Source organism: Bombus fervidus, chromosome 1, assembly GCF_041682495.2.
Source record: "Bombus fervidus isolate BK054 chromosome 1, iyBomFerv1, whole genome shotgun sequence".
NCBI classification, from domain to species: Eukaryota; Metazoa; Arthropoda; class Insecta; order Hymenoptera; family Apidae; genus Bombus; species Bombus fervidus.
In genome coordinates this window covers 12,069,901-12,095,442 of record NC_091517.1, presented here as the reverse complement: position 1 = coordinate 12,095,442, position 25,542 = coordinate 12,069,901, and the positions used below count along the sequence as shown (strand labels likewise).

At 32.1% G+C, this 25,542-nt stretch overlaps 3 protein-coding genes across 9 annotated transcripts in view; 2 read left to right on the top strand and 1 right to left on the bottom strand.

Annotated features, from left to right (window-relative positions):
* LOC139986029 (uncharacterized) overlaps nucleotides 1-13,158 on the top strand; it is a 16,688-nt gene extending 3,530 nt beyond the window's left edge. For 4 of the 5 annotated variants that reach the window (XM_072001066.1, XM_072001068.1, XM_072001058.1 and 1 more), the window contains 5 exons: nucleotides 882-1,010; nucleotides 1,147-10,030; nucleotides 11,557-11,720; nucleotides 12,013-12,067; nucleotides 12,367-13,158. In XM_072001066.1, coding sequence (XP_071857167.1) covers nucleotides 882-1,010; nucleotides 1,147-10,030; nucleotides 11,557-11,720; nucleotides 12,013-12,067; nucleotides 12,367-12,391 — 9,257 coding nt within the window. In that variant the 3' untranslated portion in view covers nucleotides 12,392-13,158. The remainder of the gene's footprint in view (nucleotides 1-881; nucleotides 1,011-1,146; nucleotides 10,031-11,556; nucleotides 11,721-12,012; nucleotides 12,068-12,366) is intronic. The other variant, XR_011799558.1, reaches the window with a different exon arrangement.
* On the bottom strand, nucleotides 13,153-25,542 carry LOC139986088 (arylsulfatase B). 2 transcript variants are annotated; one of them, XM_072001125.1, is made up of 9 exons: nucleotides 25,457-25,542; nucleotides 19,076-19,266; nucleotides 18,461-18,691; nucleotides 16,912-17,067; nucleotides 16,524-16,788; nucleotides 15,353-15,510; nucleotides 15,149-15,284; nucleotides 14,377-14,825; nucleotides 13,153-14,211 (listed from the first exon to the last, which is right to left on the bottom strand). In XM_072001125.1, exons 2-9 carry the CDS (start codon nucleotides 19,253-19,255, stop codon nucleotides 13,717-13,719), a joined length of 2,070 nt encoding a protein of 689 aa, XP_071857226.1. In that variant the 5' UTR covers nucleotides 19,256-19,266; nucleotides 25,457-25,542; the 3' UTR covers nucleotides 13,153-13,716. The 2 variants fall into 2 exon arrangements, with proteins under 2 accessions (XP_071857226.1, XP_071857217.1); XM_072001116.1 differs by lacking the exon at nucleotides 25,457-25,542 and adding an exon at nucleotides 20,919-21,214.
* The window catches only part of Grd (GABA-gated ion channel), a 90,305-nt gene continuing 88,346 nt past the window's right edge, over nucleotides 23,584-25,542 (top strand). Inside the window, exon 1 of one of the 2 annotated variants that reach the window (XM_072001139.1) lies at nucleotides 23,584-24,346. In XM_072001139.1, coding sequence (XP_071857240.1) covers nucleotides 24,217-24,346 — 130 coding nt within the window. In that variant the 5' untranslated portion in view covers nucleotides 23,584-24,216. The remainder of the gene's footprint in view (nucleotides 24,347-25,542) is intronic. The other variant, XM_072001148.1, reaches the window with a different exon arrangement.

Sequence of the window (25,542 nt, the reverse complement as noted above, 5' to 3'; positions counted from 1 at the left end):
TCAATGCCTATGTACATATATATACATATGTATTTAATGATACATATAAGAAATTTATATTGAATTTTTGATAACTGATCTTGTATATATGAAATAGTTATACATACATATATATATATAGCACAAATTGTTAATATTTTTTGTATTCTTGTTGCCATAAGAGAAATATTGCTATTGAGACAATTGTAATTGTGCTAATTTCCGGTGATGGAATCTTTTTACCTGATTAGTTAGATACTTATAGTAAATTATATGAATATTTATTGAGATTACTAATCAATTATATTATGTCAAGTTTATTATTTTAACATAACATGGTACCTACTTTACTTGTCAAAGTTTGCTACACTCTGATTCATAGAACTAGATTTATTTGTTAGCACATATTTAATTTTGTATTATCTTTTACATGATTTTTTGCATAATTAACATACTTGCATGAACAATTAGAAAAAAAGCAATTTTGCCATTATTTTTAAAACCTTTGCAGTATACTGTATAATATCATTAATATTATATAAAATAACTGTCTAATATGGTTCAAAATATACAAGTTAACACTTGGATATATTAATAAATAAATAGGCGATAATTAAATTAACAAACAGACCAATTTATATTTGCTTTAAATTTGGGAATTCGTTTGTTGAATTAATGATTTGAAGAATATTAATCATGCTTAGTGTAAGATCAATTAATCTTAAAATTAATTAATAATTGGAGAACAGTTGATATGTTTAATTAAAAATTGTTGAATCTAAGCTTGTTGAATATGGATTTACTTGTAATAATGTAATATTTAAGTTGCTTGCTTTTGCATTTACTATCAATTAATATCAATTATATACATACATCATTGGCATGTTGTACGATTTGCATAGCCTCAGCAGGAGATTGGCAAGAACGTGTTGTTGATCTTGAAAGTAAAGTTTCTGCTCAAACGAAAGAAATTGAAATGCAAATTGAAGCCATTGCTATTCTAGAGAATCAAAAATTGGATCTTATGCAAGGTAATCTATGTATTGTTTTTTTCTTTTTGTATTAATTTGAATATAAAATTAATATTGAATACCAGATTTAAAAAACATTTAAGACATAAAATATAGATTTGATTATTCCATAATGAGTATTTGATTTTCACTTTAGAGCTCCATATGGCGAAGCGGGAAATTTCGTCTCTAGAGGCAGAAAATGCTGAATCCGAAAATCTTAGAGTAACTGCAGAAATGAAAGTGGTTGATCTTGAAGAGCAATTAGAAGCTATGCACAGATTGCAAAATGAAAGTAAATTAGAATCTTCAATGGAAGCTAATCATACAGAATTGATCAAACAAGTGGCAACCTTAACACGAGAAAATGCCGAGTTATATAATAGAATATCAAAACTCGAGGAAAAAGGAACATCTGACACTGGGTCAACAGAGTCGTTCGAAACTGTACAAGAATTAGACAAGACTGATTTATTGAAAAAAGTCGAAGATTTGACACAGAAAAATAGTAATTTAACCCTTAAATTAAATAAACTTCAAGAAAAAGAAAATTTCCATACTGAATCTACAGAATCTATAAATGACCCGGATAAAAATGAATTATTAAAGAAGATTGATCAATTAACCCAAGAAAACACAGATTTAACAATGAAGTTAAGCAGAGTGGAAGAGAAAGGATCTTCTGATACGGGTTCGACAGAATCTTTTGAACGGATTCCAGAGCACAACGAAAGTATAACAAAAATCGAGCTCCTCACACAAGAAAATAGCGAACTTGTAATTAAACTTACAAAACTTGAGGAACAACTAGAACATGTAGAATCTAAATCAAATATTGATTTGAAATTAAAAGTTGATACTTTATTACAAGAAAATGATAATCAGTCTGTAGAATTATCTAATCTCAGAGTTCAAATAACAAATCTTATTGAAGAGAATAGTAAATTGCAGAAACAAATTGAAGCATTGTCTACGATTGTCAAATTGGATGATGATTCTCAAATTGAAACAAAATTATCTGAAGCTTCTGAGATATCAATTAGAGAAATTGATTTTAAAGCACAAGTTGATATATTAATGGAAGAAAAAAGTCTTTTACAAAAAGAGGTAAAAGAATTACGTAATTCATTAGATCAGTGGCATGAAACAACTCAGGATCTTCAAATCAATGATTTGAGAACCAAGATAGAAGAATTATTGAAAGAAAATGAAGAAGTAGTTACAAAGGTGTCAGAACTTAAAAGTTTTAATCAAAAGTTGAAAGATAATTTAACTGAAGTGATGCTAGAAAAAGAAAAATTACATCTAAAAATGAATCAAATGTTGCAAGATGATCCTGATAATGAGAAGTTAGAACTTATTGAAAAATTAGAAAAACTAAATCAAGAAAAACAAGATGCTGTTCAAGATAGCACTGGTTTACAGAAATCGGGTCAGGAAGTATTTGAAACTCCACAATCCGATGATACCCTATCTCAACAAACAGAATCCATGATTGTTGCTTCCTTAGAACATGAGATAGAAAAATGCAAAAGTTTAATCACAGAACAAACAGGCCTAATTGAAGAAATGAAAATAAAACTTGCAAACAAGGAAGAAGAATTAGAGGAAAAAGGTAAACAGATTATGGAATGTGAAAAGTCTGGAAAGAAAGTAGAAAGCTTGGAAAATGAATTAAAAGAAATGTTTAATACTTTAGAAGAATGGAAATATAAGTGCAATGAAATGCAAGAAAAGATGGAGAAAATAGAAGCAGGAAAAGTTTCCATCGAAGAGGGATTCAAAATTTTGCAAAATGAATACAAAATATTACTAGATGAAAAGGAAAAGAAAGATGCAGAAATTATTTCACTGCAACAACAATTGCATAGTACAACGACGACATTTGAATTAAAGCATCAGGAGCAGATTGCAGCTATCTCTGAAAAGGATAATGAAATTGCTAATTTTAAAGCAATTATTGAAGACAAAAATCAAGAGTTACAAGCTAAAAATGCGGAATTACAAAATAAAATGATTATGATAGATAGTTTACAGGATGAACTTAATAACTATAAAATGTTAATCCAAGACAAAGATTCATTGCTAACGTCGATATCTAACGAAGTAGCAAATCTTAGTAATCTAGTGAAAAATAAAGAAGAAGAAGTACATTCTTTGAGAAAAGACATTGTCGAATTGAATAACAAAGTAAAGGAATCAAAGCCTATGAAAGATTATGATGCTTTGGTAGAGCAATTGAAAGATAAGAATATGATCCTTGATGAACTAGAGTGTAATATCAATGCAACCATGAAAGACAATAGTAATTTATTGGAAAAAGTAAAAAATCTGTCTCAGCAAAATTACGATATTCAAAATCAATTAGTCGAGAAGCAACGAGAATTTGTTGATTTAATGACAATGAAAGATCATCTAGAAGTACAAATTGTGGAAGCTAAGAATGAAAAAGGTGAAGCTGAAAGACAAGTTTGGGAATTACAGAGCATTATAGATAATAATACAGGATTTATGAATGATGTGCAAGCAGAATTAAGAAGTGCATATAAACAAATAGAACAATTAAAAGTGAAGCATACTGAAGATACCCAACTGCAAAACCAGAGACTTGAAAATGTAATTGAAGAATTGAATGCCAAGATGCAAGAATGTGAAATCTTGAAAGGTGAATTAGAAGAAAAGGAAAGACTAGTTGGTCATAATATAACTGAAGAAGCTAAACTTGCTTTAGAAGCTAAAGTTGCCGATTTGGAGCAAAAGTTAAAGGATTCGGACGACAAGATACAAATGCAGCTAGAAAAGATGAAAAAAATTGCCGCTAATCTAAAGAAGAAGACAGCGGTATGTCAAGAGCTTGAGAGTAGAGTTATCGAGCTCGAAGAGAAGTGGACGACAGAAAAAGATGAAAAAGAAGCTAAAAACAAGCAAATTCAGGATGTGGAGATTGCAATACGCGAAAAGGATAATAGAATAGCCGATTTAGAAGAGAAACTAATACAAGCTAGAAATGAGTCCACAGAAGCTTCCAAAAATATCGAAAGATTAACAAATGATTTGACTAATTCAAAGGAGAAGATGCCTCTCCTTATGCAACAACTTACAGAAATGGAAGAGGAAATTGTGAAGTTACGTAAAGATATTGAATCTTCTACAGCAGAACTTGCAACAGAAAGAGAAAGCAAACAGAATATAATCTCGGAATATGAATCTTATAAACAGCAGGTTATTCAAGAAAATGAACGTAAACAATTGGAGCTAGAGGACATAAAGGAGAAAGCTAGAGAGCTTAGTGTACGAATGCAAGTTATGGAAGCAGAGTATGTTGACCAGCTTGCATTAATTAATGATCTTAAGGCTCAAAATGGGCTATTACTGTCAAAGCAGGCGCATATTAATGAAAAACTGGAAATTGTTGAAAAGGAGTCGGAAGAACGCAGATTGTTGATCGAGCAGATGGAGAAAGCAGTTATTAACACATCAACGGAAACTACTCAAACTTTGGAAGAAGAAGTTACTGAGGATGATACAAAAATGACTGGAGTCCAACATTGTAGTCATTGTGAACAATGCCAGACTTTGGTGCAAGCATTGGAAGCAAAATTACAAGAACGAGAAGCTGAAATTGAGAATTTGGATAATGAATTAGCTAATTCCATTGGTAACTTTGTTCAGATGAGAGAATCTCTTAGATTCAACGATTTGATGAATCAAACTAGTATGAGAAACAGATCATTGGAAGATCCATACAATGATCTTTTGTTCCAGTATAATTCATTGATAGCAAATCATGAGGAGGTGAAAGCAAAATTGGAGGAAACATTGAGAGAAAATAAAGAATTGATAGGGAAAGTTGAAGAACAGCGATCTAGAAATGCCACTTTGGAAGAAAAGATAGTTAGAACAGAGCAGATATTAGAAGACAATAAACAGAACATAGAAAAATTGGAAGGTGCTGATCTATTAAATTCTGATTTAACCAAAGAATGCAAAATACGAGAAACAGAATTATTAAACATGCAACAAAAAATGCAAATTGTTCAGAAACGTGCTGATGAACTAGAACAACAATTGAGCTTTCAAATAGATTCTCTTAAATCAATGGAAGCACAGAGAGAAATGGCAGAAAAATTGTTGCAAGATACTAGACACAGTTTGGAACAAGAAATTGAGTCTCTTAAAGTTAATAAAGAATTCAGTGAAAAGAGAATAGAGGAATTAAAGATGGAGTTAGATGCATATAGAAATTTGAATACAGAATCTATAGAGAAATCAAAGAAAGAGTCACCCGTTCTTGACAGTGCTCCTCAGAATAATGCTCCCCAATTATTTGATGCTTCTAAAATCTTTGGTATGTCATCTGCTTCCAATTCCGATCTTTTGACTAACAAAGAAGTGAGAAGGTTGCAGACTTTATTAAACGAAAAGGAAGCACAGTGCTCTAATCTAACTCAAGAGATTAATCATCTACAGAAATTGATGATTGAAGAGAGGACACAAATATCTCAGAATTATAGTCAACGTGTTGAAGAATTAGAAGTTTCACAGAAACAATTACATGCTGCAGAGGCAAATGTGGAAAAGCTAAAAGAAGTACTGACTGAAAAAGAAAATCAGGTTGATTCACTGAATGCAGAGTTACATAATCTTAGTACGCAAATGATGGAACAGCAAAATGATATTGAAAATAAGTTCAAGGATTCATTGTTAGCTAAAGATAATCAGATAGAGAAATTAAACATGACTTTAATCTCCATGAAGGAAGAATTAAACAAAACTGTTGAAGATAAAAACCAACAAAAAGTCCTTTTAGACTCGTGCAAATTACAAATAAATAACTTAGAGGCAGAACTGAAAAATTCTACCGATCTTGAATTGATAACAGAGCTGGAAAATCGTGTATCAATTCTTACCAAGGAGAGAGATTTGTTGCAACTGCAAGTGAATGATTTGTCTAGGTCCATGAAGGAGTTGAAGGACTCCATAAACGTTGAACGACACTTGCAGATGAAGATTGAGAGAATTATGCATGAGGGAGATGAAGCTACAGAACCAGTTGTAAACCTTACTCAAGCTCTGGAAGAGGTGTATAAACAATCCGATAAAACGCCCACCATCGTGGATATGTCGAAAGAATCTACTCCATTAGAGGAAATTACTGTTGGACAACAGACAGAACCGGAGACCACAAAAGTTACAACAGAGGAAATTCAGCAGAAGGTTTCCTTGGATGTGGAAGCAGCATGGGATGCTGGATCAATGGAAAAACTTGACGAGGAAACCTGGGGATGGAATGTGGATGATGCTCAGTTAGCTGATGAACAGCATCTCACTACTACATTGATTCCAAGCAAGGAAATGCAGTTACAAGCAAAAATAGATGATTTACAGGATCAGATCAAAGATTTAGAGAAGGAGAAGGAGAAGATGATGGAAGAAAGTAAGGCTACTCAATTGAGGAATACAAAACTGATAAAAAAATTGAAAGAGTATAAGGTACAGCTGGAGAGTCTCCAACAACAGATAAAAATACAGAAATCAGCAAGTGATTTTTATGAATTAGATTCTGCAATAGAGGAAGAATTGAAGTCTCAGATTAGTAAATTGGAAAAGACCTTGGTAGAGCTTAAAGAAGAACAGAAAAATACTGTTGCTGAGAAAGAGGCTTTGATAAAACGTTTGGATGTGGTAGTTTCTGCGAATGAAAGGTATATGGAAATGAAAGAAAGACAGGACATGGATATGGAAGTATTACGTATTCAAAATAAGGAATTATCTGATAAAGTCGAGGCTCTTGACAAACGACTACAGGGAAGTGCAGTTAAGTTAGACGAAAATGACATTTCTCAAAATGAAAACATTTCTTTGAACGAAGAGTCTAAGCCAGCTATACAGGAACGCTCTCGAGAAAAGCGATCTGTTCAGGAAGCAGATTATGAAAATTTGTGTAAAACATATAAAGATGAGATCGACGATCTTAAGGATGAGATGGAGGCGCTTGCAACTGAAAATGAGCAACTTCAACATTTCTTAGAAGAGTTAAAGATGAAATTATCTGCTTTAGAATCAAAACGAACTGCGGAAGAAAATGAATCTATCCAGATCGTAGACGATTTAAATAAAAGAATTTCGGAATTGCAGGGAATGTTAAGCAAATCTAGAGAAGAATATGATTTATTGAGGAAGCAGTACGAACAGAGTTTGATGGATGCCAATGATCAAGTTACGGCCATGAGACAAAATACTGATTTTTTGAAGGAGGAAGCATTTGAAAAAACTAGTAAATTGGAAATGGAAATAGCCGATTTGCGTCAACAAATCGAAACCTCCGAATCAAATGCTATCGAACTACAGAAAAGATTACAGGACGTTCTACAAGAAAAAGCATCTGCAGAAGAAAAGCTAACCGCTTTAATGACATCTTCAGAGAAACAATTATCTTCTATGAATGCGTCGATGGTGGAAGTGATCGATCTCTTGAATATCAGAATACAAGAAGTGGCGGACTTGAAGCAGGAACTTCAAAAACAGTATACGGACAATGAGGGTGCAAAGTTAAAATTACAGGACACTATACAGGGTTTGAATCAGGAGCTCAGTGAAAAGAAACAACAACTGGAAATTCTGAAAAAATCTCTTAGTGACAAAGAAAATGAATGTATTCAGCAACAGAGTATGGAAACTGTCAGTGCTACTGTCAGTCAAGCTACTCAAGAGTTAGTACAAAAACATGCAATAGAAATTGAGGAAAAAGAAAAACAGATACAAAATCTTAATGAAAGACTATCGACGTTAGAGAAAGTTATAAGTGAGCATTCACTTGAAAAACAGAGTAATATTTCTCAGTTTCGTATTCTGCAACAAGAACTGGAACTTTTAAAGCAGAATTTGATGGAAAAGGAGTCAAATCTAGAATCTATTCAGGTTAATTTAATATCAATAACTGACCAGTTGACTGAGAAACAACTAGAGTTATCTGAAAGCAAGGCAAGAGTTCAGAAATTGTCGTTGGATAATCAAAGATATACGGAAACGATTGAAGAACTGAATAAGCGTTTGAATGAATCTGAAGCAGCATCAGTCAGTGTAAATGAATACATATTACGTATTCAGACTTTAGAGCAAGAAGTTCAAAGTACGACGTTAACTTTGATGGAGAAAGAGTCGATTTTGCAGCATCATATTCAGGAAACCACAGAGCAGAAGACAATTTTAGACAACAATAAAATTGAAATTGATAAACTTCGTACAGAGGTACAAAACGTAGAGGATTTGAAAAATGAGCTCTTAAGGAAAACAGAACAAATAAACAGTTTAAATTTGGAATTAGAAGCCACTCGTAAGACATTAGAAGAAACTCATCATAGTTTGAATGAGAAGGTATCTCTATTAGAGAAGAGCAGTCAAATGTTAAATGAGAAACAAATGGAAATTGATAGATTATTAACTACTGTACAGCAGAGTCAACACCAACAGAGTTCTTCTAATACTATAGATGGTTTACCAGTTTTTAAAATGGGTAATAACGAACAAAATTTACAGCGTACGATAGATAATATGCAGGTTGAATTGGAAAGGAAGGAAGAAGAGATTGAGCATTTGAAATACATTCTAAATGAAAATACATATCCCAGTATAATTCAAGAAATGCAACAAAGAATCAATTGCCTGTATAATGAAAAGGCTGAGTTGGAATCTGCTTTGGAAGTAGCTACTATAAGAGCCGAAGATAAGGAAAAACAAATTGACGCTTTGAAACAACGAATAGAGATACAAAATCAAGAATTTGTTTCCAAAGAAGAGGCAAGTCTTCATTCCAAAGATCGAAGATCGGTTCAAGATCAAGAACAAATTGTTAGGCTTCAGAATGAGTTGTATGCCAAGGAACAGGAAATTAACGAACTAAAGTATGTCATAGCTGAGAAAGACTCTCAGTTGTCTCTTCAAGCCAGCATGGAACCTCAATCAGATGAATTTGAATTGCGTGAAATGGTGCAGAGATTGACTACTGAATTATACGGTAAGGAACAGGAAATTCAACATTTGAAATCAACAATTGTTGGATTGCAGAAAGAAGTTTCTCGTTTGCAAGAATTTGAGAGGCTCTCGGAAACAACTAAAGAAGCTATACAAAAACTTAGTATCGAGAAAGAACAAGTTCGTTTGGAGGCTCATGAATTCTTGGAGAAGAAACTGAGAGAGAAAGAAATGGAGATCGACGAAATAAAGCAAAGATTAGTCAAGGAAAATCAAAATATTTTAAACGAACTACGATTGAGGGATACGGACATTGAAAATCTGAAGAAGCAACTGAAAGAATTTTCTACGATAGAGCAGACAATGAAAAACGAATTGCATCAGAAGGACGAAGAATTGATTCGAGTTAGTTCCGACCTGGCAGAGAAAGAACGTAGGTTGGCCGAATTGAGTATCACCAAAGATGCGGAGCTTCACAATTTGAAAATTCAAATTCATGAGAAGGAGGAACGTATAGAGGAAGTTTTAGCATCATACGATGAAGCTAGAAAACAACTTACCGAGCTCAAAAATACTTTAGCGGCCAGAGAAACGGAAATAAATTCATTGAAGACACTTTTAGAAGAGAAAGTGAAGGAATATGAATTAATTCGAAATGTTTTAACGAAAGACGTTCCTGCGACCGATACTTCTGCAATTCGAAGCGTAGAAGCTTCTGACGAAGAAAACAAAGCGTCGACTTCGCAAGAACTAGATCTTGCGTTGTATATGCTTCACCAAAGGGACGTCAGATGCGAGGAATTGACGCATGAATTGATGCAGTTACTCGAAGAACGTGACACATTGCAATTACGCCTCTCTAACGCAATCAGAGTGAACGAAGAGTTGAGAAAGGTGGGCAGTTCAGCGAGCTCCGACCTCAGCCCAAAAAGGGAGGTGTCATCTTCTAGCACTGTGGAACCAATCGTGGAACATCCTTCACCGTCAAAGTCTGAGGGACCAGTCGAGATAGCGAAAGAGGCTATTGATACTCCAATTGGAGAAGACAAGGAAACTCTTGCCCTGAAGTATGTATTATATTCTTTTATCTTAATTAAATTGTATATATAGTACATAATCTATCTATCATATCTATCATTATTTACTATAGTCGCTATATAGTGTTATACACATTCCTTTTTGGAATAGTTGAGGCATTAATATTTAACTTTATATGAGGTAATATATTAGGTTGTCCCAAAAGTTTCTTTCTTTCGTTTTATAGTTCCAATGGAACAAAATGGATCATACGTAATTCAATAAAATAATATAAGACAATAGAATATAGTGCATCTATTATTTCCTTATAAAACGAAACTTTTGGGGCAACTTAATACATATAATATATCTCTATGTTTTTAAATAGAAGTGGTCTTCAGGCATGGTTTATTTTGATTCTTTTTTATTCACAAAGAAAAAATGTATTATTATTGAAGGACTTTTATAAATTTCAATTCAAACATCTCGTCGAAGAATTATTATTTTAAAATAATACTTTTTAGTGTCAAGAAAAATAATTACACGTTTGATTCTAGCGTATTATCCTCTGTAATATTTTTCATTCGTTAGCTGATAGTTTCTATTAAATACGATATCATAATTCAATAGAAAGAGTTTTTAATTTTGTGTTAATTAAAGGATTATACATTTGTTTAGCCCCTAAGTTTGCTTAGCGCGTAGCAGATCTGGAAACAAGCTTTCCAAGTTGATTCATCCTTTCCTCTGTAGCCCTGTATGATCTGTTCATGTTGTTTGAAGCTCTGCACCAATTAATCTGAACAAGACAAATGTTTTCAATTAAATATGAGTGCATTTCAAGAAACGAATGAGTGTCAATTTTTTGGAGCTCCTGTTACGTCCAGCATATTAAAGATTCAAAGGTTTGATAAGCAAAATTTTTTTTCAAATCTCTTTTCTTGAATTATATACAGGATGCCTTCGAAATTATGATACAAGCGGTCGGGAGGTGATTTTACGTGCAAAAATAAGCCGAAAGGAATAACATTTTTTCGTTTAACGCCTCATTTTCAAGAGAAGTGTGTTTGAAAGCTTAGCAAATCGTGACATTGTCCACGTTTAATAATACAGACACGAGCAGAAACAAAAGTTTCATAATTCGAAATTTCCAGCTAATGCAGGATACCTGATGGGCTTTTAAACTTATTTTTTTCGAAAACGGAGCCTTAAATAAAAAAGTGATATTCTTTTCTTTTTCTGACCTATTTTTGCATATAAAATCACCACCCGATCGTTTGTAGTATGATTTCGGAGACACCCTGTATAGCATCTCTAGATTGAACAAAAGAAAAGAAAACATAGAAATTGGACTTTAATGGGTTCAATTTAATAAATTCACGGATCAGCTGGTTGTAAAGACATAAGCTACTTATAAGAGCTTTAAATGTGTGAATGCAGTGGTAAATTCGTTTCTGAACACTTCATTCGTAAGGAGAGAATTAACTTTATATTTTCCTCGGCGGAAATATGTTAAGATGTGTTTGTGAGTAGTATAGTAAGCTCCTTATTTCACTGTACAAGCTAGTTTTCCCTTTAGGCTGTCGCAGCTGCAAACGGTGAGCCACGCAAAAGACGTGCGATTGAGGGATGAACGAGAATTAAGGCACACACAGCAAATGTCTTTGCTAGCGCACAAAGACGTTCTAAGTACCTTGCCCCCAGAAGCAGCTGCCCGGCTCGTCAATGCAAATTATACACTCTGTATGTATCCTCAGGCATATTTAAAATTTCCAGTTTTCATCTTCCAGAGTATTAAGCAATAGTACGTAGGACTCTCGTTTGGCTTTGTACGTGTTTTGTTTTTCATTATATTTTAAGCTTTTTTTTAAATCTTAATCATTATCATAAAAGTGATGTAGTAGAACATTTGATTAGTTTGAAGAGAAATTTAACAAGATATAAAATTTTAGGAAAATGTTTTGTAAGATTTTTATAGAAGTTTCAAGGTATTTTTAAAGCGTTGGCTACAAATTTTCTAATTTTCTGCTTACAGCTAGGGATGTTCAGAGTCAGTCGAGTGTTTTGCTGAATTGGCTGTGGGGAAAAAGGTAGTTTTCTAATTATATCAGTATAGATTAGTTTTGATTAATAAAAAGAGATAATAACAGTCATTGACCTTTTCACTAATCGTTTTTAATTCTATAAAATATTTGGATGCTTAATCTCAATGTTGAATGAAATTTTTTTCTCTCATCCGTTCCTTTCATTTTATATTTTGATTTATAAATTCAAGAAAATATTTAGAATCGCGAGACAATGCATTATTATTTCTTTTTCGAAATTTGTATATCCAAGAAATGTTTATCATAAGATAATTAATATTAACACGATGTCAACGTAATTGTAGCACGCCAAAGGTGGTGCACATGTGATGGAATATTAATGACGGTGAAGTGAACACCATCCTTGCCTTCTGGATACATTCCTGCCAAGTGCCAACTGCCGGGGCTATTCCTGTAATTAGACTAGATCGAACGAGATAAACGCGATTAAAGATGTGACGCACGTATTCCTGTGCTTCAAGGATGCAAAGGTGTCTGTATTTTTAATGTGACAATTCTGAGCGTTGGAACATTAATCGCGTCGTGCTTCTAAAGGAACTTCTCCTGAAGCTTTTAAAACGGAAAAGTTGCTCCATCTCTTCAGAGGAAAAGAGAGTGTGAGAGCATGACTAAACTGTATTATAATCGTTGTATAGCTTTTGTGTTTAGATACATTATAACGAAACATTGCCTTGAAGAAAAACTGTATATTTCAGTTATTTTATTAGCTATGAAATTGTTAATAGTATAAGATGTTTCTCGGGTATCGAGTTCCGATATCTGATGGAAGAATATTTGTTCCGATGGTTACTCTTTATAGTTTTTCCAAACAGTTTTGTTCAAAATGCGTTTTATGCAAATTCTCTGTGATTTGCCAACCGTTTATTGACGTAAACGGTATCGATGAAATTGATAGCAAATTGAAATAAAATGGTGGCAAAACATAAGATCATCGAAATCTAGATATCGATCGCAAATGGAAGTGCCGTATTTGTTGCTTTTTAAATGCGATGATTCGAACTTTCTATTTCCATGAAATTTTGTACAGAGACAAGAAAGCGTCGGTGAATAAATAAATTATGAAACTGAAGTATTTATTCATAAAAGTGTTTTTATTGTTGATCATTCATGTGACAGATCTTAGTTAAATGAACACACGTGCGCGTGTGTTTAATTCTGTTAGAAGTGATATAATCTAATTCATAATCATAAGTGTAATTTTTGTTTTTAATCAGTATGAATATTTCGTAAGCATTAATTAAGATTGTCGACTATTTACAAATGTTGCGAATTATTCGATGAATTTTTCTCAAAGTACAACAAACTTACTGAACAAGCGGTACCTTTAAACCTGGAATTTGTATTTTATCGTTGTCATCCTATTAACGATATAATACTTCTGTATATCGTATGGATCACATTTTCTATAGGAAAGTAAAGAACGAGATGACACGAGATAAAAGCCGTGAAACTTCTGTACACGCTTTCATTCAATACATTTCGTGAATTTCTAAACGAACAAGTATCGTATGTAGTTTAACTATTAGAATTCAAATAGAACATTATTAATATTTTCATAAAAGAGTACGACGAGTATAATAAATTTTTACGGTAATTAAAAGAGGTTTAGCGCTCGTGTATCTCGTTCGAAGATGTCAATTTATATCTTCGTGTCTAGGTGTATCATTTCGTCTTGTATCTGGTACAACACTAGAAAATGTTACTTCGCTGTTATCTATAGTACAAGTGACTCCTTCATGATAATTCTGATATTCAGGATTCCGCAAGTTGTTCGAATTAGTTTTCTTATAGTTAAAAGCAATGATTGCTCCAATGACGAAAAAACAACAAATGATAGACATTACTGCGATCGTCCGATCGGCGTAATATTCAGGCTGCTTAATATTCTTATAAGCGAGCATTAATGGATTAGGTTCGGCCCAACTGGTCCAGGTGTTATTCCAAAGCGATGGATCCGATCTGGGATCTCCATCCAAATTACTAGGAGGTATCATGGTTAATCTGTGCCTAATAAGAATCGTTTGAAATATAGCTAAAATCACAGGATTTCTCTCAGCAAGATTCACCATTTCGCAAGGATCCTGTTTTATATTAAAGAGACATGGTGCTATCATTGGCTCGCAAGGGATCTGTAATAAAATTGTAGACAAATTTTTTAGCGGTTTGCAACACAAGATGGTTATAAAACTTATTATAAGTTATGATATTTTTACCAGTGAAAATAGAAATAAAATAGAAAACTTATACGTAACATATGTAATTTCAAATAGGATCTTTGTTCGTACGACACTGACCTTATCTCTCTCTGTAACGTTACACTTTATTTGTGCTTTTGTTCGCATTTTGATAATGTCCTCGCTGGTAAGTATCTCCTCTTGAAAATTGGTTTTTGAAGAAGTATCGTACACGATTCTTATGTTTTCTTTTTTCTTTTCGTTTAGTTCCATCGCTTGTTTAGCGGTAATAATACCAGAAATAGCGACACCAGTTTTGCTGTACAACACTTTGTAAGGATCGTATCGAGGGGAAACGCCCTCGGATGAGTCTCCACTTGCCCCAAGCCAGGCGATACCAGTTTCAGTCCGACCAATGATATATTTAAAATCGCCTCGTCTAATAGCAACATAATCAGCGAGGTCATCGATGTTGATAACTATTTCGGATCTGGGACTGATTTTGTCCGACACCAAGGATGGCCAGAGATCGAATCCATCGATGTTTCCGAGTTGTATCCTGTCCACTCCTAGAGGTTACACGAGTTTTGAATAAAATAAACTTTACCGTGTGTCAATCTGATTTCGCAAACGTTTCAATTAATCCAGTCTTTGTTACCGTTTTTAGTAATTTTACCGTAATATCTTACAATATCAATATGGTAAAATATTTCTATAGAAACGTGGACGTAAAGTGACTTATAGCAGAATTTTGATCCTTAATAATTTGTAATAATTTTAATAATTTGTCTTACACTTGTTTTGAAAATTTTGCGAGAAATGAGAATTTAATGGAACGCGAATTTCTAGTACCGTAGAATGATTTTAATACTTTTAACATTATTCTATTAACCTGCTGCAGATAGAAGCGTAGGTAGCCAATCGGACATGAACATCATTTGATTCGACACTCTTTTAGATTTTCTAATCAGGGGACTCCAGATAGCTGCGACTCCTCTCGTTCCACCTTCCCATGGACTGTTCTTTATCTGAAAAATTCTCAAAGTTTCAGCTGTTCCAGACGAACGTACAATCGTTCTATGTAGAATATATTTACACCACGAAGAGGGTAATTGCTGCCTTGATTGCTCAGTACACCGTTGGTTGGTGCACCGTTATCGCTCATGAAGATTACTATGCTATTTTCCAACATACCGCGACTTCGCAGTGCGTCCATCACATCGCCGACGCTTTGGTCCAATTTCGATACAACGGCTGTAAGTACAGATATAAATTATAATATTTGAACTCAGCGCGATATTAGAATATTATTTCCATGTTTTGTTCTTTTAACACGCACACAGAAACTTCGAAAGTACGTTTTATTGTTATCGACGGAAATTGTTTCTTTACTTAGAAAAACGTAGAATTTGATAAGGGAGTAAATTGATATTTTAATTGTAGAGTGTTAAATATCTGTTTACATTACGATCGCTATTTTGAATTGTTTAAAAGAGCAGATCCGCGGTCTGGAGGTACGTTGTGAACGCTGTTATTTGGAAATGTTGAAAAACGATATAAAATTAACACTTTGCGCACGTGCGACGCGAATTCGCGTCTTTCATTTTTTAACTGTTGGCGATGAGAGTATCCTCTAAAAATGTTAACTACCGTTAAATAAAACAGTAAGAAGAAAGCAGTGGATGCTACAAAACATGCTTGAATAATACGAAACCGTTATATATATATATTAGATATAATATTGGCTACTTGGGAAGTTCGTTCCGATTTTTAAGGAGTTTAATAAAATAATACATTTTGCTTAGTACCTCTTCATCGGTGAAATTGTTTTCAAGCATATCACGCTAAGAAACGTTACTAGAAGTATCTTTAAATATGGTCGTTGATTCTTAATAAGATATTACACTTGTTAAATGCTATTTGGAAAGTTCGTTCCGATTTTTAAGGAATTTGGTCGACATGAAAGATCATATTGAAAAGTTTTTCGCCAAAAAATCTGAGAGGTTCTGCAAGGATGGAATATTCAAGTTGCGTGAAAGATAAAGAAAGATCGTGGAATAAAATACCTATATATAAAAAAACCTATATAATTCAATAAATGTATATCGAATCGAAACGTAAATCGGAACGAACTTTCCCATCGACCTTTTGAAACTTTTCCAAAAATGCGCGGAATTCTGGCTAGATGTTTGTCAGAGCATACCATCCTCAAAGTGTTAAGGTATAATTGAAATAGATAATTTGTCAAGAAAAAGACTAACGTTTACCTGCTTGGATTCTTCTTTCCGGGTCGAGAATGTATGAAAATTTGGCGATTTCTTCGTCCGGTGCTCGTAGTAGTTGATTTTCATTGCCCTTATGGACGGCCAAGTGAGCCAGGTATAGAAACATTGGACATTCAGTATTGTGTTCGTTAATCAGTCGCACAGCTTCGTTTGTGAACAGATCGGTAGCGTATTTTCCTGCAGTGTCCCATGCCACTGTCAGATTTCGCCTCATATCGAAGCCTCTGTATTCGTTATATAGTGGATCCTGAGGAAATTTTTCTTATACAAAACTGATTCATATAGGTTTTATATTCTAACGTTTCATATTTAGGAAAATAAAATTTTAGAGATGACAAGTTATCACGAAGTTAACTTTCAAAATATTTACTGGTTCTTGCGCGATATGAGTGTAATAATCCTCAAGACCGTTCCAATATCCAAAATGTGAGTCAAATCCACGATACGTCGGAGTATATTGTTTTTTGAAATATCCTAAATGCCATTTTCCCACAGCGTGTGTTTTATAGCCTATCTCCTGTAAATACTGAAACAAACATTCGTACGAAAACTATATTAAGTTTTTGTCCAAATCGTAGTTTAATGCATTAAACTTAAATTAATCATTCGCTTAGACTTTTAAAAATGTTTTTATGTCGTTCACAAGAATATGGAGTAAAGATATATATGAACGTACATCATATAACAACATATACATAATTCTCATTTAAAAATGTAACTGTGACCTTCATAGGGCATTTCAAGATCATTGCAAGGTAAAGTAAATATCGGCATGGTATGTACCCCTCGAAATCGTACATTTATTTCAAATCTTTTTGTACCATTTATAGTTTCCGACATACTTACGTATTTTCTGTGATATCGATAACGCGGAGAAAATCATAACAAATAGTTTCTTATAATTAATTCCGGTAATTTAATCCAGTGATTTGATTAGAGTAAGATTTTCTTATTACAGAAAACATATGAATATTTAATCGAAATTACGATATAATTAAACATATACTAATGAATTTATGAATTCTGATAATTTGGTACACTCGAGACCATAGGCAATGCTAAGTTATTGAAGTACATTTGCGGGAAAGTAATTTATAAGAATAGTTACGATTAATATAAAGAATTATTGTAAATATTTCGAATAAGCATGACTGCATCTTTCGGTGAATTGCCAGCAGTTACGTCAAATTTTTTTTTATTTCAAAGTAGAGAATTTTCTCTATTTAAAAATAAAGAATATATTCTAGCTTCCATTATTTGAATAATTCTATTGTATTCTGATCAAGCAGATTCTGATATTTTAATATTTGCTTTATGGTAAATTTGCTTGATCACGCAAATGATCATGGATTAACAAAGAATTTACTATGATTATACATAGAAGTTATTCGTGAGAAGAATTGTAAAATACTTTAAATAAACTTCCCAATAAATACTATTTAATATAGATAATACTATATTATATAGTTAATATCGTTACTTGGCATTAATTAATTGGCACAACTTAAGAAATGTAAATTTTACAGGAGAGACTTCTTAAAATTTATATTTTTGAAAATACTAAATATAGGCTTTATTGATGTAACTGCCGTCTAACGCAAAACTAATGCCACTATAAATATGCCATTTTACGTGATAGAAATAGAAATATAACGTAGATTTCGTATTTAATAAAAGTAAGTTTGAAATCTTTGTACTTGCGTCACTATCAATGCTATGTAAAGTTATGCAAATATTACTATTAATATATATAATTATATATTAATATATAAGTTATGCTAATAGTACTAATGCAAAGTAGTTATGTAATATATTATATTTAGTAGAACATAGTATTTAGTAAGTTTCCTAACAAATGATTTTATTAAGAAGATAAAATCGAAAGAAACTCACGTTGCGTGATTCGTTCAGAAACCTACCTGCGGTAATAGTTTCTCACTTAGAGGAAGCCCTCGTGGTTCGGATGGATAGAGAACAGAATGTTGCATACCCAGATGAATCGGGTTTTTTCCAGTCATCAAAGCGGATCTGCTTGGCGTGCACAATGCCGGAACGTAATGATTATTTAAGATGATACCATTGTATGCAAGGGCGTCGATGTTCGGCGTAGGAATTTGATCCGATCCGTGAAAGCTTACGTCGTTCCAACCCTATGCAATGATATTAAATAAACATTTTTTAAGTAATCGAAGATATGAATATTATTGTCTTTTATTTTCAGTACATCTGAATGATATATTATTTAATTTATATTAAATATATATTAAATATTAATACCAATAGATGAATATCATGAATATTATCGTAAAATTACGATAAAAATATATTTTTAGTTTCTATTTCGATAAAAATTGATATGGATTTTGCGAGAAATATTCTTAACTAAAAAGATACAAAATTCTTAATTCTTTGGTATATTTATAGTTTTATTTTCAGAATCTTCCTTCGCATCTGATATAATGTTACTTTGTTTAATTATAACGTCTTTTTTTACGGACACGATATATCGATTCTCTGCTGTTATTTGTACATACCAAGTCATCAGCAAGAATAATGATGATATGTGGCTTCTGTTTAGTTTTCGGCGGTTGAAAGTTAATTTTCACTTTCGGCAGCGAAAATAAGGATGAGAAGAAAACCGTGCCCACGGTTGTTACTATTAAATCCGAAAGAAATAGCACGGCAAAAAACTGTAGTATAAATGCGAGGTTCATCTCGAAATCAACTGCAACAAATAAAATAAAATTTACCATTCACAAAAGTTGATTACAGATCAAATATAAAAACTGATTCAATCTATTAAGGTACCCATACAGTTCGTAGAACTGATTGTCTAGCAAATAGTTATAATTTGATTAGCTACTATCACAAATATTAATTAAGTAAATTATAAATTTGACTGAAAACGAAGTGTAAAGTTTTAAAGTACAAATATCAATAAAATACTATCCCGAGGTTGAAATTCCAACATAATTAATTACGGAGGGGAATAAATTAGTAATTTAACAATAGTATAATAAACAATAATAATAATAATAATAAAAGAACAACAAAATCCCTGTCAGGATATTTCTCTAATATATGAGCAGGCAATTGTCAAATTCAAGAGACTAAAGAAAAGTGAAGGGCGTCTTCTACTACCGTCATTTATCTTATTGTATTTCAATCCATCTTCAGGTAAATCTATATATTACCGCCCGTAAATATTCAACAGTAACAGTATTTGTTTCAGCAGTATGCGAATTTGTATTAAAAAGTACAAATTAATGACAAATTAGTAGCTAAAAACAGTACTTATGAAGTTAGCAAATTATACATTGAAATTATCTATTTAAAGAATTAACTGTAGTATATATATCTTTCTTTTTAATCAAATAATTAAATATTAAATAAATATATAAATAACAAATTAAATATTAAATATTAATAATTAATTACTCATCATCAATCCACAGGACTTTTATTTGACGTATGAAACAATATCAGTAGTTGTATGAATTTAGAAGATCGCTTTGTCATCTCATTTATATAGAATGGTCCGTAACTATTGATAGAATTGGCGAAAAATAAGGGGAAAATATGCAATAAGAGTTTATGATATGAAGTTTCGTTTCCGAAAAAATCCAGTTTGAAAATGTGACAATAGGTATATTTAAATCTGGCTAATTCCAGACTGAACAAAAGCAAACGATCGGTAGGAGATAATTAAACAGTTTGAGCTTTCCAAACAATAAGATAATTCCCAAACAATAAAATATTCGCAAGCTTTATCAAATTTATTGTTGCAATTTAACTCTAAAAAATCAATGTCATTGTGCTGTAAAGATGCTAGAGAGCAACGTAATTTCAAATATTTCTTGTTTGCGATTTTATGATTAGATTATCCTGTTAAAGAGAAGCAAGTCTATTCAAGCGTTGCTTCAAATGTCTACTCTTTCTAAGGTACGCTTAGTTTGCAACCCTAAGAATAGAACTATGACCTTTGTATTCATTCGAGAAGATCAAACTTTTACGGAGGAACTAAGTTTTGGACATTTCTTCCCATGCTAAAGTTAGTCCTTAAAGGTAGTGAATATGCTGGTCCATGCTATAAATCAGGATGGTCAACTAAACACTTTCACTGTACGAAGCTATCCTTCATCGATCAATAAAATTTATTACTGAGGTCTTACAACTTTTCGCGTATTTTGAGGCGACTAACGATAATAAAAATCACTTTGCCACTCGACGATTCATCTATTAGCATTAGAATATTATATATTGGAAAATTATGTTAATTAATAACGTTCTATCGATGACACAATTTCGGCCGCGTTAAATGGAAATGCGTAAATATCTTTCAAACACGTGAGAGCGAAGGAAGAAAGTTCTTCTTACGTTCATGGTAAAGGAGAAGAATGACTGTCCTGTATCCAACTATTCGTTGTAAGCTGTACATTTTTTCCGTTTATGTCCGGGTGGCATCTTTCCGTGGAATAAAAGAGATCAGCTTCGTTCGGCTGGTCTTTGCCAACGCGAGAACCGACTGACTGGGAAACTCAAAACGCGTTGGCTTATTACCACTTTAGATTTTCCGTATGGCTAGCGGCGAGGAGCAAAGGGAGGATCTGGAGCATAACGAAAGTGCTGTTCTGGGGGAGGAAAATGAAGGAGGCGAGTGCGAGAAGTCGCAGCGATGCGTCGTGTATGTATACGTGAAAATTCAACGTTCCTTTCAAATCATTGGGATTTTTGTGCATGTAAAATTACTGTGCCATGGAAAAATCTTATTTAATAATTTTATAGTATTTAGGCAGAGAGAGAGAGAGAGAGAGAGAGAGAGAGAGAGAGAGAGAGAGAGAGAGAGAGAGAGAGAGAGAGAGAGAGAGAGAGAGAGAGAGAGAGAGAGAGACGCACAAATCTTTTTTTAATAAAATAAATGTTTTATAAATATCGAGATAAACATAGCACTAAAATAGTTTTGATTTGATAATATTCTCAAATCAATTCTGTTATTATTATTTATATAATGCAATGACACTAGTTGAGAACGAACAACTTTTTATTTCGAGCTTGATATAGCTTTTGATGTAGCATTTCGATTCGACCAATAATTCCGGTGGAATTATTATATTATATTAATGAGATAGTACATATTATTGGTTGGAACGGTGCCACAGTTTGGACAAATACGATTTGAATAATTAGATGGAAACACAAGTAAAGCTTGCAGTAGCCTGCGTCGCGATGTAATTAAATTTTCAATCGGCATGACATTCAGATTGTCATAAGCAGAACGCTGCGAAAACGTTCGCTAATTATCGCTAATTTCTTCAATTTGTTCCGATTGTTACGTTTCGCTGTTAGTTTTACATGGGGCATTCCACTATTTCATATTTATCTATTTTTATAGAGTCAAAGCAAAATACTTGCACATATGAGATCGTGTCGATTGGAATATAATATACTTATATTATTACGTTACTTACTTAATAATATTTATTATGATTTAAAATCGGTATAAACGAAGATGATGTTTACGATGAAAACTTCCATACACAGTTCGTTCAATTAGATATGATTTTAGTTTTTGACATCTCGTATTTCGTTTTATTATAATTTATAATCTCCTTCGCGATCTCATGTATGAAGGCTATCTTTTTCAAAGATTTTCTATATACGGCTATACGTGACTGCAGCTGATATAAAAAGCATATACGCATTGTTATGGTTATTAATTGGATACTGACTTTTTGTAATTGAATGAAGATATTATTAAATGATAGAAATTTTATATGTATGCACTTATACAATGGATAAATTAATAAATAGACGTTGGATTTAACGAACTACTATTTATATATTATGATAGATAAATTGTGATAGAAGGGATATACAAATATTTTTATTGTCTACTGTATATCATACTATATATACAAAAATGCACTTAATTATTGCTATGTAGCTCTACTTCGATGAATGTAGTCGGTTTCTTTCAAATTAAATAGCAAATTGACTCTGACGTAAAAAGAAACGACGTAGTGAAACACGATTTATATTGCGAGTAAATTAACCGAAATCAAAGATGTAGCTAGATGCGCGTTAATAATGTACAGTACTTGGAAAAAGTAATTAGCAGATGAATTAATTTGATGAAATACAAACATATATTTAAATACTTCATCCGTTTGTATTCTGAAAGATATTTATTTTGTAGAAATTTAATTTATTTATTACAAAGTCCACCATATTGTAGTTTTGTTATTTGATATCGGTATAAATATTGGAATAGCAAGGAAATTGTTTTTATGCAATTTTCTCCCAGATTTGGTAAAATATCTTATATATTTCTTTTCGATCTTAAATCCTCGAAGACTGTTTGATTTTTATGGTATTGACAAGAATGTCGTAGGTGCGACCTATTTTATAAGATAAAAGTGTTTTCTTTGTTTCTGTCATTTCTGGACTTTCTTTGAATACAAAATATCGTTGGTCCCTCTGTGCAGCCATAGCAAATACTATCAAATCCCATATTGTAGAAGTTTGAAGTTTTAAAACATAAATTTCTAAAACTTTGATTTGTAATATGTACTTTTGTATTCCTTATATATTTCTTAGATTTGGGATTTTCTGAGAATGAAACCAATATTTACTTTTACTTATCATTTATTACATATTTAAATATTAATTGAAAGATTTGTAATTTAAATTGTTTAATCCAAACTATCCGAAACTTTCAGATTCTAATGTCGAATTAAAAAATTTAGACGAGGGACCAAATTTAATTTATATTTTAATTATACATATATTGTTGTATATTTCAATTTCTTAACATACGAAACAAATTTTTAAGTACATATTATCTACCTAGTATTTATTTACATATACCTATAGTTTAAATAGACAGACTTTAATAAATCTTATATCATCTTGCGAATACTAATATGATATTTCAGCCAATGAAGAAGTTAACAAATATCGATACAATTAAGAGTTTACTAAAATTTTTCTTTATTCCATTGAATATTTGATTTACAATTTGATTTAGTATGGCGCTCGTTCGCTGTGTGGTATCATTTAACAACCACGTCGCGAGCAAGGGCATTTGTATATCGTATTGTAGACTTCAGTTGACGTTTGACTATGGGGTCGCATTGAATGGTTCTCGATCATTAGGTTACGCGCATAAACGGAAAATTGTCGCGCAACAGTTTTATCGCTTTCGCTCGCATCAATCAAATGCCCAGTTTCTTCTTCGAGATATTAACAAAAGGTATTTCGTGCTTTCGTAAGTGAAAAAATTGTGACGCGAAAAATTGTCGTTAGTACGCTCATAGTTTTTGTAGTTGACGCGTGTACCGGAGAGGTTAAGATGGGTGAAACGTAACAGGATTTATTTGTAAACGAAGTTGAACGGAGTTTATGCACTGATTCGCGTAGTAAAATGTGTACATAGTACACGCGACACTACTTGATTTCCATTAGTTTACATTCACTCCAGTAAACTCGTTTCATGCTTAATTCACGCATTTCAATTTTTCGAAACTCGATGGATATCTTATTTGTTTCTGACACTTTTTCTTTAGCACACGCATTTTTGCTTATTGTGTATACCTAAAAACGAAGTTATGTCATAGACATAGTCTTGTACTTTTACTTCCGTGAAAGGTAGAAAATAGTTTCTTACGAACGTAAAATGAAAATGGACTACATAGTTTTCTTAGACGGTAATTTATTCGAAGTGAGTGCATCAACGAAAACCAGAGTTACTGACGACGATGCTGTTACTTTCTACGAATTATTTTACATTCTGCAAATATCTCAAGGTAATTAAAATTTGTTTGAAATTTTATTTCATTTTATCGAAACTTTTATTCTATAATTTAGTTTCATCGGATTCGATAGATTCATTGTAATGGCTGCTCGATGATTCGACTGCATATTTCGAACGTGGCATGTATCTTAATTGTTGTTGATAAAAGTAGCTATTAAAAAGTAATCGGCAAAAGTAATATAAAGTATAAATATTAATTTTATTGATGTTTTTTGTGCACCAATAATGTATTGTGTTAAGTATATAGTTAAATATTATGGTAATAGTTACTAGATACTAATTAATATTTATTAGTTATCATAAACTTAGCGAATAATAATGATTATTCCATTTACTTAATTGTTCTTCCAGTTTAAAAATAATTGTAATTCTCGATAAAGGAAAAGAAATTGTTATACATAAATATTAAATTGTTGTTGGAATGTAATTTAGAGTATATATCTACTGCAATAAGTCATATATATTACTTTGAAAAGAATCAGATATGGAACAGTGATTAAGGAAGTAGGTAAATATAAGGTATAATTACATACTCGTTAAAAAAACAGAGGGAAAGTAGTAGTATTTTTTTTAGTAAACTTTAGAGACATAATAGAAAGTATTAAGAAATAAGAGTGATACGTAAAATGCTTTGGACATAATATGTTTTACTCATTTACATCATACGCAATCGTATTAATTTTGAAATTATTATATATATAAGATATAAATTCACATAATAATCTTGAAGTTATAATACATAAAATATTAATGAATTATTAAGATTACAATTTTCACATGATTAAAATTACAGTGTTTTAAAATTGCAAAAATGCAAATTTTAAGAATTAATTTTACTAATTATATTTTTATAATTATTGATATAATGGAATTATTTTTATACAAATATCGATGTAATATATTGAGTATATAGACTGAATGTTTCTTGGTTACGTTTAACCTACCACCTTGTGCTCAGGAATCAGTTTAAAAACAATCAATTATCTAGGCGAGATTTCGTGTAAAATTCACATGAAACAATAATTGGAATTATTTATTTATATTTATATTATTATTTATATCATATATATTTAATAAGATACATAAGAAGGCAAGAACTTACCTTAAAATACAATGGTACACTTTCTTGTTTGCCAGACTGAAGGAGACTGCGATTTATCTAATTCACGCTTAAGTTGCTCGTTCCTA

What these genes read in the sequence shown, in the direction of transcription:
- LOC139986088 (XM_072001116.1), bottom strand. Translation starts at nt 20,979, where the DNA reads ATGTACAGCTTACAACGAATAGTTGGATACAGGACAGTCATTCTTCTC. An exon ending in TTATTCTTGCTGATGACTTG is followed by an intron (nt 18,692 to 19,075) that starts GTATGTACAAAT and finishes ATCATTGCATAG; the next exon opens with GGTTGGAACGACGTAAGCTT. An exon ending in GCAATTACCCTCTTCGTGGT is followed by an intron (nt 15,285 to 15,352) that starts GTAAATATATTC and finishes AGAATTTTTCAG; the next exon opens with ATAAAGAACAGTCCATGGGA.